Source organism: Nannospalax galili, unplaced genomic scaffold (assembly GCF_000622305.1).
Source record: "Nannospalax galili isolate Female #2095 unplaced genomic scaffold, S.galili_v1.0 scaffold406, whole genome shotgun sequence".
NCBI classification, from domain to species: Eukaryota; Metazoa; Chordata; class Mammalia; order Rodentia; family Spalacidae; genus Nannospalax; species Nannospalax galili.
The window spans coordinates 4,529,888-4,541,685 of record NW_008357033.1 but is presented as its reverse complement, the minus strand read 5'-3'; the positions used below and the strand labels follow the sequence as shown (position 1 = coordinate 4,541,685).

Genomic DNA, 11,798 nt, shown 5'->3' with positions numbered 1-11,798 from the left:
CTTTTTTTTTTTTTGGTGGTGCTGGCCTTCCAACCTGGACATTTAATTGTACTAGGCTACGTTCTAGCCTCAGCATTCCTTTTTAAAGGGCAAGGTGACTAGATCTGATAACAGGGTTATTACCATGTTACCCAGTAACCCAAACACATTGCAAGGTTATTCACCACTAATACATGCTTGTTTCCAAATTTTCTAATCACAGATCCTAGCCTTGTGCCTCTACTCACCTTGAGGAATGGGATTCTCTTGGCAAAAGAAGGCATCAGCATATTCTCTAACTTCTGAGAGAGATCTTCCAGCAAGAAAAGCAGCTCAGAGGGCCCAAGTTGTACAACCTCTGTGGCCTGTAACACGAAAGAGGAATAATTTCAAGTATGTCCTATTCTTTGGAATTTTGATGTATTTCATGTCTTGCCTCCTAATGAGTAGAGAACTAAATTTGATTTCTAATTTTTTTAAAAAAAGGGAAAAGGGGGCTGGAGGGATGGCTTAGTGGATAAAGGACTTGCCACACAAGCATGAAGGCAAGAGTTCAGATGCCCATCACCTATGTAAAAAGTGGCAAGCACTTTACACTAACTGAACCATCTCCTCGGACTCCTCACCTGCCATACTGCTTTCCACTAATGCTTTACTACTATTAACTGTGGGCAGGATCTTTGTAAAACATATTACAAGAAGCAGAAAGGGTAAAAATGACACTGGGGGTGGTAGCAAGGAAGATCTCTGAGTTTGAGGCAAGTCTGGTTTATGTAGCAAGTTCTAGGCCAGCCCATACTGTGTACTAAGATCCTGTCTCAAGAAAAAAAAAAGAGGGGGCAGGAAATGTCCCACTTAGTAACTGTCCATTTAATATGCAATTATAATGGCTCTTCCATGGACAAGTTGAAGAAAAAAAGAGTTTTAGAAAAAAAATTAAATAACTGACACTATTCTGAAGGTGTCTACATTCATGTAACTATTAGGTAAAATTTCTATCATTTTAATGTTTTTAATTTGGAGAAATTTTTATTCTCTAGTGAAATTTTCTTATCAAAAATTAGCTTTGTAGCTGGGCGTGGTGGCACATGCCATTAATACCAGCATTTGGGAGGTGGCAGGCATATCTCTGTGAGTTCAAGGCCAGCCTGGTCTACGTAGTCCACAGCTGGGGTTACAGAGAGACCAAAAAAGGCGGGGGGAGCATGGGAGTGTGTCATCTGGGAAGTGGGTGTATAGTTGAATAAGATGGCTTGGGATATTCTGTGTGATATATACACACACAAAAAAAATAAATTTTTTAAAATGCATTATATTTGAGGAGGAAGCATGGAAATTTACATCATGTTAATTAGTAGAGGTGATAAACATTACCATTGAAATCTACCCAGTGACTTTATAGACATACACAGGCGCCAAGGATCCAAGTGCAACCAATTATGATTAGTAATAATCAGATACATACAGATTAAAGATGCATGTGCCAACATCTCAGTGTTAGTAGCAAAAACAATGAGTCTTTCTGCAAGGAACAATATATTCTAAAATGAAATGGAGATCTTTTTTAAAGGTTAAAAATTCAATTTTATGTCTTACAGGGCTTATACTGAGTTCAATATTGTATAACTGTATTAACTCAACTGTGAACCTAAAAACTTATAGCCACTTGTGAAAGACATGTACTCTTGCTCTGGAGTGTGTTACTGAATATGTTAATGCTGTAATGAAATGCTTCTTCTAATCATGTAGTTATTAAAAATTAAAAAAAAAAGATTAAAAAAAGTAAAAATGGGCTGGAGAGATGGCTCAGTGGACAAGAACACTGACTGTTCTTGCAGAAGACCTAGGTTCAAATCCCATCACCCACATGGCAGCTAACAACTGTCCATAACGCCAGTTCCAGGGGATCTGACAGTCTCTTCTGTCTTCTGCAGGCATGGCACGACACAGCTGGAAGATCCCTTAGAACTTTGGGGATTTTTGTTTCTAGGGGTGTTAAGATAGAAAAGGAAAGTGGGGTGAAACGCTGATTTCTAAGGGAACATGCCTGGGATCAAAATCTCAGGTGATTCCACTCAGTCCACAGCGCAAGCCTTCCCACAAGTTTAAGAGATCGGCGGCCACTCTAAGAGCATTTAACTGGCCGTTGCATTACTGATTTTTTTGCATTAGAAAGATGTATAGATAGGAGGTCTTTGTCTACACCCAAGCTGGCAGTCGGAGTCCATTCAGAGGACTAAGAGCCTTCAGCTAACATCAGGGAGTAGCCCTGATCAGAAAGCCTCAATTTCTCCTTCGTCTTTAATGGTCTCACACGAAGACTCAGACCAAAAGTAAAAAGGGGGAAAAGGAGGGGCTGCCGATCCTCAAGAGTGGGATGGCCAAGGCAAAGATGCCGCTACCCTCTGTAGAGGGGGTACTCACAAACTCTGCATGTTCCAGGAGACCCACATTGGGTGCCAGCTGTGGGTCTCTCCCTCCCCTTGTGGGCCATTGGCCACTGACCCACAAGAACAAAGGGAGCAGAGGTGACTAACGGGGTCAGGACAGCCAGTGAGCATGACAGAAAAGGCCTTCCAGGAGTCAGTTTCAGTGATACAGCTCATTTATTCAGTGGGGGTCAGGTAAAAATATAGGGTGGAGGCAGCAGCCAAAGTTTTACATGATAGGTGCTCATAGTATGCTTTATTTACATGTGGTAGGGGGATCCTATCATCTGGCTATAGGGCAATGCCTAATTATCATACAGAAAAAACCTGGGGGCAGTTTATTGCAGGTAACTATGCCTAAGGTCATGTTCCAAATAAGGCCAGGCTTCTGTGCCTGGAGGCACTTTCCAGATAAGGTCAGGCAGAGAGCAGGAGCAACCCCCGCCGGAGAAAGGGAGTCCTCCATACAGTGCCAAGCTCCTTAGAGCTATCCGGACATGGTGGACTACAACCTTAGCAGCAGGGTCCCCCAACAGCTTTGTGAAAATGTCCTCTATTCCCTACTTCATTGTAAATAATACTCTCTTATTGGAGTTCTGGTACTTAGTTTAGACCATTAATATGTTATATAGCCCAGGCATCTCTACTTCCTCTTTAACACTTTAACCTATTTGAAGGCAGGTATCAGGCTGAATGTACTTCTGTACTGCCAGTGTGTCTAGATCGGTAGTAAACATAAAAACACCTCTGAAAGTATCTGTTTGAGATTAAACAAATGTGAAAAAGTAAAGAGCAATCACTTTTAAAAAGAACAGTGCTCCACTAAGAAAGTACATGAAGTGCTTGTTTTTAGTAAAATACAGGTAATGATTGTGCTGTCAGAACTACATTTTATAACCTCCAACATACTGAGAGAACTTGTGACTTATGCAGCAGGGTGATGAGGATGACTACTCATTGCTACGCTCACAAACTGAGGCCTCAAGTCAGAAACTAACCTTCTCTTTAAGTTTCCACTCTTTTCTGACTCTCCTCTCCCTCTTGTGTCTCCTGTTATTCCTTTCATGGAGGACTTCACACATGCTAGGCAATGCTTACCATTGAGCTACATTCCACCCAGCCTTCCAACTTTTCTGTAGCCTCAGCTGGCCTGAACTCACTATATAGACCAGCCTGGCCACGATCTCACAGAGATCTGCCTGCCTCTGCCTCCTGAGCTGGGATTAAAAGCATGTGCCACCATGCCCAGCAACATCTCAGTGTTCTTAATGAAATATGAACAGACCTAAAGATATTTCTGAAAGACTAACTTCTGAGATCCCAGATTGTCACTTACTTCAGTGTGCATTTCAGTGTCTAAGATGAGTTTGGTCACAAGTCCACAATGTAGAACAGAGAAGACCTCAATGTCCAGCTCTCGGAAAAAAGCACGGTAATTCTGCAGTGACACCATCTTTCCTTCCTTCCCTGTGAACTCCTTGGGGAAAAGAAGAAGCAAACAAAAGAACAAGTCAAAAGGATCAAAATAAGTCTCGAATATTAATCTATTTTTAAAAAAAGATTTCATTTTTATTATTAATCACGCGCACGTGTGTGTGTGCGTTTGTCCACATGCGTACAGTGGCCACAGAGGCTTGAAGAGGACATCAGATCCCCCTAGAACTGGAGTTGCAGAAAGCTGAGCCGCCTGACCTGAATGCTGTGAACTGAACTCAGATTCTCTGTAAGAACAGTAAATGCTCTTAACCACTGAGCCATGCCTGCAGCCCAAATCTAATTTTCACTGAGTATTCCAAAGTTCAAATTTCATTGCTTCACCATATTCCTTTCATCAGTCTCTCCCTAAGCCACAGCATTTGATATAATATGGAAATATAAGCCAACAACACCTTCGGTTGGTTTTTAGTTAGGAGGAACTATTATGTAAATGAAGGCATATGAGGTGGCACAGAAAACTGTTAGTATAGATGTTAGGAAGATCTGGTTTCAGTCCTTGGCTTAGGAAGATCTTAGTTTCAAACTGTGCTTTTGAGCAAATTAGTCACTTACCTTCTCCAGGTATTAGTTACCTAATGAATTAAATATGGATAGTAATATTAACCTCCAACTTTTAAGAAGATTAGAGCAGTTACACACACCAAATTAAACAAATAAATGGTAGTTGCAAAATAAACTAACATCCATGTGGTCCATTCACAAATATATAAAATTTACTCTGTGAATGGTAAGAGACTACTACTAATCAAATACCACAAACTGCACTAAGCATTTCCAGTTATCTCAATTCATTGGTATTTATTTGTATATGTGTGCATATATAAATGCATATATATGATCCTATAGCTTAATTTTTTTTTTTTACATTTTACTATGTGTGTGTGTATGTGTGTATGACACAGCACATGTGTAGAGATCAGAGAACAATTTGGGGGTTCTCTCATTCTACCATGCCTGTTTTGGGGACTGAACCGAGGTTATTAGGAGTGGCAGTATGTGCCATTACCAACTACCTCACTGACTCTATTTTTTTATTTAATTTTTTCAAATTTTATTTTATGTGTATGAGTGCTTTGCCTACATGTAAATGCATCTGTGTGTCCAATGTCCACGGAGGCCAGGAGAGGGCTTTGGATCCCTTGGAACTGGATTTATAGACAGTTGTTAGTACCATGTGGGTGCTGGGAACCGAACCTAGGTCCTCTGCAAGAGCAGCCAGTGCTCTGAGCCATTTCTCTAGCACCACCTATTTTGTTTTGTTTTGTTTTGTTTTATTTGACACAAGATATTGCTATATAGGCCAGCTAATCTCAAACTTATGACAATCTTCCTGCCACAGCCTCCCAAGTACTGGGATTATAAGCATGTACCTTCATGCCCAGCTCACTGAGAAGTTAATGGTCTGGGATTAGAAAGGGAAAGAGGTTGGGCTGGAGAGATGACTGAGTGGTTAAGAACACTGGCTGTTCTTGCAGAAGACCGGGGTTCGAATCCCAGCACCCACATGGCAGCTAACAACTGTCCGTAACTCCAGTCCCAAGGGATCTGACAGCCTCTTCTGACCTCCATGGTCATTGCATGACATGGGTGCACTTACCTACATGCAGATAGCACATACATACACATAAAATAAAAATAGTAAATTAAAAAAAAAAAAAAGGGAAATAGGTTGAGGCTGGAGAAAAGACTCAACAGTTAAGAGCACTGGCTGCTTTTACAGGAGACTCGGGATTGAATCGCAGCATCCACCTGGAGGCTAACAACTGCTTATAACTCTAGTTCCAGAGGATCTGATGCCCTCTTCTGACCTCCTCAGGCACTACACTTCATGGTTGCACTTACATACATTCAGGCATAACACTCATACACATAAAATAAAAAATAAGTAAATAATTTTTTAAAAGGGAAAGAGGCTAAAAGAAGCATATATAAAAGACTGTCCTGCTCAGCATGATAGCACATCACTAATCCCAACATTCAGGAGATTGGGGCAGCAGGATCATGAGTTCAATGTCAGCCTGGGCTACCAAGACCTTATTTGAAAAACACAACTGTGTATGTGTGGCACAATATTTTCTAAGACAGAATGTGAGAACTATAAAACAGAATTAAAGGATTGCAAGAGTGCAAAACAAAGGGAGTAAAACATGCAAGAAAACAATTAGAGGGGCTGGAGAGATGGCTCATCGGTTAAGAATACTGGTTGTTCTTGCAGAAGACCTGAGTTCAAATCCCAGCACCACATGGCAATAACAACTGTCAGTAACTCCAGTCCCAGGGGATCTGATAGTCTCTTCTGTTCTCCGTGGGCACTGCATGACACAGGTACCTCTGCCTCCCAAGTGCTGGGACTACACGCATGCCCCACCATGCCTGGCAAGAACTCTTGATTACTAAATCACTCTAAGGCCTATGAAACTTTGTCTCTCTAGTCCCTAAATTTTCTCTTCATAAAATATGAGCCAGGCATGGTGGTGCAGGCCTTTAATCCAGGCATTCAGGCGGAGGCAGGCGGATCTCTGTGAGTTCAAGGCCAGTTTGATCTACATAGTGAGTTCTACGTCAGCTGGAACTACAGTGAGACCATGTCTCAAAAAGACCAAAAATTAAATTAATTAAATAAAATATAATAAAAAATTAATAAATAAAATATAATAGCCAGGCGTGGTGGCACACTTATTTTGATATATCACAGTGAAAGATTTATCGTCCTCTTTTTTTTTTTTTTTTTTTTTTTTTTTTTAAAAAAAAAAAAAAAAAAAAAAAAAAAAAAAAAATATATATATATATATATATATATATATAATAAAATATGAACAATAAGCTGGGTATGGTGGTACACTCCATTATTCCCAGAGGCAGGGGGAATCTCTATTAAATTTGAGGCTAGCCTGGTCTACTTAGTGATTAGGACTACTTAGAATTCCAGGCAAGTGCTACTTAGTGAGACTCTGTCTCATGAATAAATAAATGCATACTTTGTCACACACTCATCATTCCAATACCTTGTCTAGATGGCTTCTACCAGATGGCACTGTGTCACAATCTGTACTGTCTTCTGTTGAAAGTGTATCCAAGGAGGATGCTTTGTTGCCATCTGCTTTTTGTTTCCTTCCTCCTTATATTGCAAAAAGAAAAAAAATGACTCAAGTAACCAATAAGCATGTTTTGCCAAATAGCAGCCTCTGGAAAGGAGGTAATCTGATGACTTAAATCACATGACATTTATAAGCCTTCCAACAAAAGGTTTGATGACATAATCTTTCTAGTTCCTGGTGTACTGAGACTTATAACCTTGTACCTGAATGTGCACCTGAACATGCCTTGGATGGGGACAGGACAAAGAGAAAGGAATATACTCACCTGTCTTTCCTTTGCCTCCGCTCTTCCCTGAAGTGGCAGAAGTGCTATGAGGTATTCCATCTAAAGTATCCAAGTCAAAGTTTGCAAAGGGAGGAACATAGTCTGAGGTGACTGAAACAGAGAGCAGGCAGGCTTAATGAATCACCATAAGGCAGGGAATACAATTACATAACTGCCTAAAAATTGGTTTCCAAAATTACCAACTTCAGCAATATTTATTTATTAAAAATATTTTATTATTTTTATGTCATGTTTATGAATGTACTGCCTGCATGCATGTGAGTGTGCCCATGTCGTGCAATGCCGCGGAGGTCAGAAGAGGGCTTCAGATTCCCCTGGAACTGGAATTAAGGATGGTTCGTAGTCGCCATGTGGGTGCTGGGAATCGAACCCAGGTCCTCTGTAAGAGCAGTCAGTGCTCTTAACCGCTGAGCCATTGCTCTGGCCCTAGCAATAAATATTTATAAGATACATTCTAGGTATCTAACAATGGGTATATCAACTTAGAGGATTATATTACAGTAAATAATTATGACCAGATAATATGAAACTATTTTTTTTAATTTTATTTATTATTTTTATTTGTATGCATGTATTGCCTGCATGTAGGTAAGTACACCCATGCTGTGCAATGCCCATGGAGGACAGAAGAGGCTGTTGCCTGGAACTGGTGTTATGGACAGTTGTTAGCTGCCATGTGGGTGCTGGGATTCAAACCCAGGTCTTATGCAAGTCAGTGTTCTTAATCACTAAGCCATCTCTCCAGCCCCATAAATTTTTTTTTTTTTTTGGTCTTTTTGAAGCAGGGTCTCCCTGTAGCCCCAGCTGTCCTGGAACTCACTATGTAGACAAGGCTGGCCTTGAACTCACAGAGACCCGCCTGCCTCTGCCTCCCAAGTGCTGGGACTACAGGCATGCGCCACCACGCCCAGCAAAACTATTTTTTTGAGTGTCTCATTATGTATTTCTGGCTGACCTGGAACTTACTATGTAGACCAGGCTGGCCTCAAACTCACAGATCCACTTGGGATTAAAGGCATGTGCTAGTCTCATTAAAACCATTTTCAATAAGGACTGAACTAACCAAATAAATAAAAAGGAACTAAAAATAAACTTGTATTAAGCTGGGCATGGTTGTATACACCTTTAATCCCAGAGGCAGGCAGATCTCTGTGAGTTCAAGGCCAGCCTGGTCTACATAGTGAGTTCCAGGCCAGCTGGGGCTACAGGGAGATGCTATCTCACCCCCCCCCACACACAAAAAAACCATTATATTTAAAAATCTAAAGATATTACTATTTGGTTGCATAGCATTTTATTTTACAAACCACTATTTTAGATGAGGGTGTGAAGAAATCCTCTTATTTTCCCTAGAGAATTAAGCCAGTATTTTAAGTCGGTTAACTAAATGGTAAAAAGGAATGAAGAGGAGGCTTTCATCTTTTCTCCTGATTTGTGACCATGTTTAGTAAAGCATAGGTTACTGAAAGGTGGTTTTTTGTTTTTTGGTTTTTTTTTGTCTTTTTGAGACAGAGTTTCCCTGCAGCCCCAGCTAGAACTTGCTAGGTAGACCAAGTTGGCCTTGAACTCATGGAGCTCTATCTGCCTCTGCCTCCTGAGTGCTGGGATTAAAGGCATGCACCACCATGCCGGGCTAGGTCACTGGACGTTTAACATCTAGAATAGCAAAATAACTTGATAGAGTCAAAATACTTATAATAATATTACTAATAAAAAACTAGGCCCAGCAAGCTATCTTAGCTGATAAAGGTACTTGCATGAAGCCCTGATGACCTGATTCCATCCCCAGATCCCACCAAAATGGCAAGAGAGAACCAACCCCTTGAGAATTGTCCTCTGACTTCCACATGTGAGTCATCACACACAAGTGCCTGTACACACAAACAGAGAGGCACACTTACTTTAAAATGATAATGACTGCCAGGTGTGGTGGCACACGCCTTTAATCCCAGCACTTGGGAGGCAGAGGTAGGCGGATCTCTGTGAGTTCAAGGCCAGCTTGACCTACACAGTGAGTTCCAGGACAGCTAGGGCTACAGAGAGACCCTGTCTCAAAAAGACCGGAAAAAAAAAATGATAATGATTTAAAACCTTTTTTTTTTTTGTAAGCAGTTAGACATCTTGGAGGTAACAACAGGAACAAACGGATGCAGTCTTTCAATCTCTGTTCACCAAACATCCTCTGTTAACCAGAAGTGTAGAATACTATCTCTGAGCCAGGTTTAAACACTAAGTTCTTTACCTCCTCACCACTTATCTATAGGGCATCCAGTATGTGACTTTCTTACCTGCCAAGTACTTCTCCAGGATATCCTGAAGCTCTACAATATGCTTTAACCGAGTGAGAACTTTACCCTTCATCTCAGGTGATGTTTGCTGGCAGAAGGCATTCACAACCTGCAAAGCACACATTCTAGTTTTATATGCTCACATGTTCAGATTCTAACCTTATCTGGATTACTCACCTAGAAGTGGAAAATGTCTGCAGGGTCTGTACTGTAGATTTTGTTGTTGTTTTGTTTTGACAAAGCCTCCTATATTAAAGTTTGATCCCCAGTGTTACTGGGAGGTGGAAGAACCTTTCAGGTGGGGCACTGTAGGAGGTCCTTAGGGATGTGTTTTTTGTTTTGATTTGTTTTGCTTTTCATTTGTTTGTATGTATGTGAGCATGTGCCATAGTGCAATGTAGAGTCAGAGGACAACTTGCAGGAGCTGGTTTGTTCCTTCTACCATACAGGTTTTAGGGATCCAACCCTTTACTTGGTAAGCCATTTTACCAGCCCAGTATGTGCTTCTGAAAGAAGATGTAGAACTCCCAAGCTCCTTCCTCTCTTTTTCTAGCTATTAGGTGAATGGCTTGTTCTACCACATGCTCCCTGTCAAGATATATAGCGTTATCACATACTCAAAGCAATGGACTGAACTTCCTGAACTGTGAGTCAAAATAAATCTTTTCAGGAGACTCTGAGGGAAAGAGATCAAAAGAGGAACAAAAAGGTGATGGGAATGGTGTGTGGTGGTGCACACCTTTAGTCCCAGCACTCGAGAGGCAGAAGCAGGTTGATTTCCATAAGTTCAAGGCCAGCCTGGTCTACATAGTGAGATACAGGTCAGCTGGGCCACAGGGAGACCCTGTTTCAAAAAAAAAAAAAAAAAAAGAGAAGGCAATGGGAAAAAGATTAAAAAAAAATCACATGTTCTCTAACATATGGAATCCAGCTTTAAAAATATGCACACACATTAAAGCAGAATGGAGGCGATTTTAGTGGAGGAAGGAGAACAATGAGAGGAGGGAGAATGGACACAGGCTATGAGGGGTATATGAGGTATGATGACATGTATGTACAATTTTTTTTTTTCCTTTGGAGAAAGGGTCTCCCTATAGTCCTAGCTGGCCTTGGCTGGCCTTGAAGTCACAGAGATCCACCTGCTTCTGCCTCTGAGTACTGGGATTAAAGGTGAGCGCCACCACACCCAGCACAAAAAAATGTTATAATTCAACTTACTGGACTAGAGATGTAGCTCTAGTTCAGCTGGTAGAGTGTTTGTACCATGCATGAAGACTTGAGTTCAATCCACTGCACCACAATAAAGTGGGAGTGGTGGTACATGTGTATAATTCCAACACTTGAGAACTGAAAGTAGGAAGATCGGGAGTTTAAGGTCATCCTTTGTATACAGCAAGTTCAAGGGTAGCCTTAGCTACATAAGACCATGACCTCAATGAAAAAATAAAATAAAATTTAATATAAGAAAAATGACAATAATGGGGTTGGAGGATGACCTTCAACTCCTGATCCTCTTATCTCCGTCTCCCAAGTGCTAGAACAGGCATGTGCCACAACACCCAGTTTTATGTGATGCTAGGGGATGGACCCCACAGCTTCATGCACTCTAGGCAAGCATTCTATTAAACGAGCTATATCACAAGCCCAATGCTAATATACACAAACACAAAAAGAAAAAAGAAAAACCAGAGCCAGGTGTGGTGGTGCATATCTTCAATCCCAGCACTTAGGAGTTTTGGCTGAATAAATTTATTCAAGTGCATAAACATCCCATGAAATAAAATGCAAGTGAAAGGCAGTGAGACAACAATAACATGCTGCCATCATTATTGTCCTTATTAAAGTGAAGCACAAACCATTCCAAAGAAAAGGAAACTACCACCCATTCCTCTGAGTCTGAGGCCTGTGGTAAAAGGAACTTGAGTTTCCCAGTGGAGAAACTGAAGCGGCCACTCTTCAAAGGGGAATAGAAGGCTTTACTGAGTAAAGCCAGGGCTACATGATGTGGGTCATAAGCACTCTGAATGGTGACATCAGGAGGTACACAGAGTTGAGGAATGGTGGGATATATGAGCCAGAGGGGCACACTAGCATTAGTGCTTAGGGAATACTTTATAGGCAGTTTTGTGGAAGCCAAGAAAATTATTTTCTTTTTCTTTCTTTCTTTTTTTTTTTTTTTTTTTTTTGTTTTTTTGAACCAGGGTCCCCTTGTGCCCTCGGC

General features: G+C 41.0%; 1 protein-coding gene across 3 annotated transcripts in view; it reads right to left on the bottom strand.

The window, feature by feature from the left end:
• Positions 1 to 11,798, bottom strand: part of Fancd2 (FA complementation group D2) — a 110,966-nt gene that overhangs the window by 27,701 nt on the left and 71,467 nt on the right. For all 3 annotated transcript variants that reach the window (XM_029557036.1, XM_029557035.1, XM_017794818.2), the window contains 5 exons: positions 9,578 to 9,686; positions 7,269 to 7,379; positions 6,911 to 7,023; positions 3,745 to 3,885; positions 228 to 344 (listed from right to left, as the gene is read on the bottom strand). In XM_029557036.1, coding sequence (XP_029412896.1) covers positions 228 to 344; positions 3,745 to 3,885; positions 6,911 to 7,023; positions 7,269 to 7,379; positions 9,578 to 9,686 — 591 coding nt within the window. The remainder of the gene's footprint in view (positions 1 to 227; positions 345 to 3,744; positions 3,886 to 6,910; positions 7,024 to 7,268; positions 7,380 to 9,577; positions 9,687 to 11,798) is intronic.